Genomic DNA, 6,148 nt, shown 5'->3' on the forward strand with positions numbered 1-6,148 from the left:
ATCATTTATATAGGGTTAAGTGTTTTAAGGATAAAATACACTGTAGGGTGTTACGGTAATTTAATCCCTTTACAGTGTAAATCATCTATATAGAGGATCATTGATCAAATTAGGATTATAACAATGGATAACTAATGACGTATCTATACCGTGGAACATATAGAGCGTTCTGTATGACTGAGAGTGCAATTCTAAGTTCTAAGAGTGGATTCAATAAGGAATTAATAAGTTAGGGAATTTACTTGGTAAATTCGGTTCGACTTATTGGAAGCTCGGTTATATAGACCCATGGTCCCCATACTAGTTTAGACCATACTGCTTGTAAGACTCAGTTAATTGATTTTAATTAATCAATTATAATTCTAAAGTTAGACTATGTCTACTTTATGACTTTTCACTGAGCAAGGGCGAAATTGTAAAGAAAAGAGATTCTAGGTTTATTTATTAATTAAGATACTTTATATGTCTAAATTAATAAATACATTAAATGGCAATATTATTTAATAATTATTTTAAAGTTATTAAATAATTAGAATTGACATTTGAATGGTTAAATTGGAAAATTGGCATTATTGAGAAAATGGGAATGGAAAATAACAAAATGGGAAAGTTGCAAAGTGAGGCCCAATTTCCTTATATGGGCCGCCCACTATGCATAGGCTTTTACCATTTTATTTTTCCATTATTTTAATGCCACACAATTCTAACCTAAACCTAGAGGGCATTCTATAAATAGAAAGTAATGGCTTCAGGAAACAACACACAATTGCATCTCATTCTTTTCAGAGTGAATTCCTGAGCCACCACTTTCCTCTCTCTTTTCTTCTCTTCAATATTTCGAAATCCTTGAGTGAATGAGTAGTGCCCACACACATCAAGTGGTACCTCAATCATAGTATGTAAGACTATGGAAAATCAGCATCAAAGAAGGGGAGAAAGAGATCCAGATTCAGATCTTGATTATGCTCTGCTACAGAAAGGAATCAAGGGCTAGAGATCTGAATGGAAGGAGTCATTATATTCCGCTGCACCCAATGTAAGGTTTTCTTAAACTCTTATGTGTTTATTTTCATTGTTTTAGAATTCATATTAGGATATTAATAAAACATACTTGGTAGTAAATCTAGATCCTGGTAAAATAATTCCAACAACTATAGCTCCACCAAGAGGAGGCCAGCCTTTTGCAAGTTGAGGACAGATTTGTACATCGTTTCCTTGAAGAGGTCAGATTCCCTTGGTCGAACGGAGGCTCCTTTGTTCGAAAGTCACTTTTTGGCCGACCAGCTTGTGCACAGACCCTGGCTGGCCAATAGGCTCACCCTGGTCAGCCTATAGGCTTCTCTTGGCAAGCCATGGCTGTTGATACAACTCCTTGAGGGCTCGCTTCACTCCATTCGGTTGTTGCTTGGCGGTTTTAATATATCTTGTATGGAGGCCCTGTTTTGCTATTGGCAGGGATGTACTCCACCTGTACTATATCTTTCGCCTGCGTGGATATGCCACATCAGGTGGACAAAATTTAGGATAACAAAAGGATTTAGGGAATATGGAGATGTCGCACAATGTATTGCCAAAGTATCCGACCAATGCACTTGGCTGGTCGGAAGGAGTAAGTCAATTATATCAAGAGAGCAGATGTTATATCCTCCGCGGAGGATCCAACCAAGAGGATTGCGAGGACCAAGTCTAGATTTGTATTAACTGCCCAATCTTTGAAGACTATGTAATTTTGGATGCCTAGAGTAATGGGATTGAGAGAATCGTGGGATTGACTTAATCAACCTTTATTGTTTATTCCTTAATTAATGTGATTTATTCACTCGTAACCCTATTAAATAGTGGATCATTCTCACTATTCAAGCATCAAATTCTAGACTTTCACAAGAGTTCTCACGTTGCCAAGAGATTGAAGGATCACTTGAAGATGAAGACGAGCTATATGCACGAAAGGGTTGAGTTATTTTCGAACAGTACTCCGAGCAGCTCATCAAACATTTGATGTTCACCTCCTCAAAATTAAGCAGGGTTCCTCTACGAAATAGGAAGGTTAGAGAGGTGAAACACTAAACTGCGTGGAAGGTGCCTTCTCAAGAAAAACATTTCCAATACTTCGACCAACTAAAAATGAAGATTTAGCTACAAGACTTTCATCTCTTTGAGGGAATTTTGAAAAATAAGGATTTTTGGATTTTGGGGAAACCTATATTTCTAAAAAAATCAAAGTTCAGTGCAGAATAATAAAGAAAGAAAATCACACAAATACTTGTACCAACTCAATTCCTAATAAATGACAAAATAATTGTTGATCATCGCAATATGTCTCTAGATTCAAAAGAAGAATGGTACTACACACATTCCAACAAATGAAATTCATACAAAAAAGAAATTAAAACATGTAAACATTCGTGCAAAGAAAAGGGAAGAAAGACTTACTCACTGTTTGGTTTGAAGTTTTGAAGAAGATAGCCTCCTGGGGTGCGTGCAAGAAGCAATCTGAGGAAAACTTTGGGAATCAGAAAAAAGGAAATTTTCTTGCTCTGGAAATTTGAAGGTTTAGAAAGATTTAAAAGAAGTGTGAGGAGATATTTACAAGGAAAAAGGTAGAGTGGGAAATGTTTTTTGAGGAAATAAATTTGAAATGATTGCTTTTCCCACTATTTACTAGAACCATCTCGAAAAATGCATAATCGTCGAACACATTACCTGACTCCCGACTTCTAAGGTAAATGGTCATTATGGTTGGAGACTTAAAAAGGTTTGAGAAGATTTGATGCAAGTAGGTATGAGCCCTTAGGGTTCGGATCACATGGGGGAGGACACTTGTCACTTAGTTGTTTAAGGAAATGACAAGTCCACGTATGACCAGATGATCTTATGAGGACTTGGGGGCAAATGTTATCCCAAAATTACCTGAGTGACGTGGCATTGATAATGACACGTGGCGGTGAGAAAGGAGGTTGGATGACACATGTTAAGTTCTTAAAAGTCGAATAAAGACAAAGGATTTGGGGAATATAGAGATGTCGCACGATGTATTACCCAAGTATCTGACCAATGCACTTGGCTGGTCGGAAGGAGTAAGTCAATTATATCGAGAGAGCAAATGTTATATCCTGGACGGAGGATCTGACCAAGAGGATTGCGAGACCAAGTCCGTATTAACTGCCAAATCTTTGAACACTAGGTCATTTTGGATGCCTAGAGTAATGAGATTGAGAGAATTGTGGGATTGACTCAATCAACCTTTATTGTATATTCAGTAATTAATGTAATTTATTCACTTATAATCCTATTAAATAGTGGATCATTCTCACTATTCAAGCATCGAATTCTAGACTTTCACAAGAGCTCTCACGCTACCAAAACACTATTTATAATTCTTTCAAAAAAAAAGTATCAAAAACTCACTTAACCAAATTCTTTTGATCTTGATATATCTCAAACAAATACTAAAGAGAGTAGGTCATAAATTTAGAGTCAAACTTCTATAATTATTGTGTGTCGTTTAGTACCTTTATTAATTATTATTTATCGAGCATTTTTATTATCGTTCTATTAGCTTTGCGTTATTGAATAAATATGACGTCAACTGATTTTTCTTTTTCTGTCATATTATTTATCTTTTATATTTCCAAAACAGTCCCTTTTAATACTGACGGTCATGAATAACAAACCAATCATAAACATCCAGCCAAAAAGTGACACGTGTAGTCTCATATCGGGAAAGCTAATCCAGGACTCCTCTTGTCCATCATTCATTCATGCTCACCCAAAACTTTTCTTCACCCACTGTAAACCAGCAGAGAGAGACAGAGAGAATGGCTGCTAAAGCCTTGTTTGGCTGCACTGCAATATTTGAGAAGAATGCTTCTTTTTCTCCCCTTCTCATCAAATCTATGGCTACCCAGAAGCCTATTCCAGCAGCTAGTAGAACTGTTAGCTCCAAGAAGGTCAGCTCCTCCTCAACCATGCCTCTTTTTTTCTGCTAAATATTAAATTACGAAAACTACTTTCTCCAATTCTACATTTTATTTTGCAACTCTCTGTGAACAAAACAATGAAAGATGAGGGATTTTCCTTCAAGAATTGAATTATAATGAACTAGCATTAGTTTGTTGAGTCGCCACTTTCAAATTTGATGAGACAAAGAGAAAAATGAAAACGTTGGTCAAAAGTGTGTACTTTAAATGTTGGTTGAATTTTGTTTGCTTTCTATGTTAATTTATGGAATTTCACTGAAATGGGGGTTGGTTACGACTACAAAACAATGCAGAATTCAACTGTGTTCCCTCTAGGAGAAGGTCCCCGGAGTAGCCCTTTAACAAGTACCCCACCAGTGAAGTTGCTGACAAGGGTGGAGCAGTTGAAGCTACTGACAAAAGCTGAGAAGGCCGGGTTGTTATCTGCAGCCGAGAAGTTCGGGCTCTCGCTGTCGACAATAGAGAAGCTTGGGCTGCTGTCAAAGGCAGAGGAATTGGGAGTCTTATCAGCAGCCACTGATCCAGGAACTCCAGGAGCATTGTTGACCCTCAGCTTAGTGTTACTAATTTTGGGTCCTTCTTGTGTTTATCTTGTGCCTGAGGATTACCCTTGGGAGCTAGCCCTTCAAGCTCTTGTTGTTTTGCTTTCTGTGGTTGGGGGTTCTGCAGCTTTTGCTGCATCAAATTTCGTATCTAATTTGCAGAGATCCAATTGATTAATGAGATTAAATTGAAGAATTAAACTTAAAACAGAAACGGCCTCTGATTTCATTACGAGTTCTATCAAATTACATGCACAGTGAGTGAGCCCGAAGTGAGGTGGTACATCTTATGACAGGGTGCAATTAATCTTTTACACCACTAATAAATGAACAAATATATGATTTTTGATAATTGTTGAATATTTCTTTTCAGCATTTGATGCCATGACAAAAGTGAGAACCTGTAACAAGCTGTAATTGAATCACTCATAACTATAAAATGATTTCAGCCAGTGAGCCAGCGTCCTATTAACAACAACATTACAGAATATTGCATTCTCAAATCATTAGCCCAAATATATATATATATATATATATATATATCTTTATATATTAAAAGTGCTTATCTAACGGCATTTCTTGGTTTAACAGAATATACTTAAAAATAAAAGAATATTCTGTTAAATTTAACGATTAGGTTTGATTCCCGTTAACAAATAAACCAAAAAATTAAACAATCTTTTAAATATTAATAATCTCTTTTTAAATTAAAAAAATCATCTTAACCACATATCTCTCTAACAAACCTATTTGGGAGAACATTAATAATTTTTTTATTTATTTTTTAAAAAAGAAGATTAATTGTGTTGGCTTAGAGGTTTTTAGGCTTGGGCTTAAAAAAATAAAAAGAAGATGAAATGGGCTGTAATTAGTATTTACCTTATATGTTTGTGCTTATTTTTAGTTTTATTTTTAATTTTACCACCAAGAGGAGAAGGTTGAAAAATATTAGAATATGAAAATATTATTGGTGCCTATTAGTAATTTGCAAAGAATATGAAAGTCTATAAATATATAGTTGTGTAGCTATAATTAGATATGAAATGAGATAATAGAACTTTTTTCAATTAGAAGATTAATGTACATTTTACTATTAATAACATACATTATTATAACACAACTATGTTTTACTTACTAAATATACTGACACATATTTTATTTTTATAAAACAAATCGTTCAAATAATTATACTATTTTAATTATTAATTCAAATAAAAAACTAAAATATTAAATAAAATTAACACTACGTGGCTTGGCACGTAACAATCACCTAGTATATATATATATATGGAAGAGGTTTTAATGGTTACATTTTTATTGTAACCATCATGGTTACATTTTTTTAAGTCATTGAATTACTATTAAATGGTTGTGATTAATTTGGAAATTAAATAAAAATAAATAATAAATAACTTGTAACCTGAAAGTAACCTAATAATTTATTTCCTTATAAAAATTTAATTAAGATTAATTATATTTTAAAATTAAATTAATTATAATTATTAATTAATTTTTTGCAATTTATTACTATATATGGATTTTTTAGCAATTTATTTTTTTGCACTTAAATTATTTAAAATTTTATAGCAAAACTTTTTATAATTTAAAATTAAACACATATAATTT

General features: G+C 33.8%; 1 protein-coding gene across 1 annotated transcript; it reads left to right on the forward strand.

Moving 5' to 3' along the window:
* The first annotated feature begins 3,680 nt into the window (after nucleotides 1-3,680).
* On the forward strand, nucleotides 3,681-4,736 carry LOC115703578 (uncharacterized). The gene is made up of 2 exons (XM_030630804.2): nucleotides 3,681-3,950; nucleotides 4,274-4,736. Exons 1-2 carry the CDS (start codon nucleotides 3,762-3,764, stop codon nucleotides 4,694-4,696), a joined length of 612 nt encoding a protein of 203 aa, XP_030486664.2. The 5' UTR covers nucleotides 3,681-3,761; the 3' UTR covers nucleotides 4,697-4,736.
* The last annotated feature ends 1,412 nt before the right edge of the window (nucleotides 4,737-6,148 follow it).

Source organism: Cannabis sativa, chromosome 3 (genome assembly GCF_029168945.1).
Source record: "Cannabis sativa cultivar Pink pepper isolate KNU-18-1 chromosome 3, ASM2916894v1, whole genome shotgun sequence".
NCBI classification, from domain to species: domain Eukaryota; kingdom Viridiplantae; phylum Streptophyta; class Magnoliopsida; order Rosales; family Cannabaceae; genus Cannabis; species Cannabis sativa.

What these genes read in the sequence shown, in the direction of transcription:
- LOC115703578 (XM_030630804.2), top strand. Translation starts at nt 3,762, where the DNA reads ATGCTCACCCAAAACTTTTCTTCACCCACTGTAAACCAGCAGAGAGAG. An exon ending in GAACTGTTAGCTCCAAGAAG is followed by an intron (nt 3,951 to 4,273) that starts GTCAGCTCCTCC and finishes AAAACAATGCAG; the next exon opens with AATTCAACTGTGTTCCCTCT.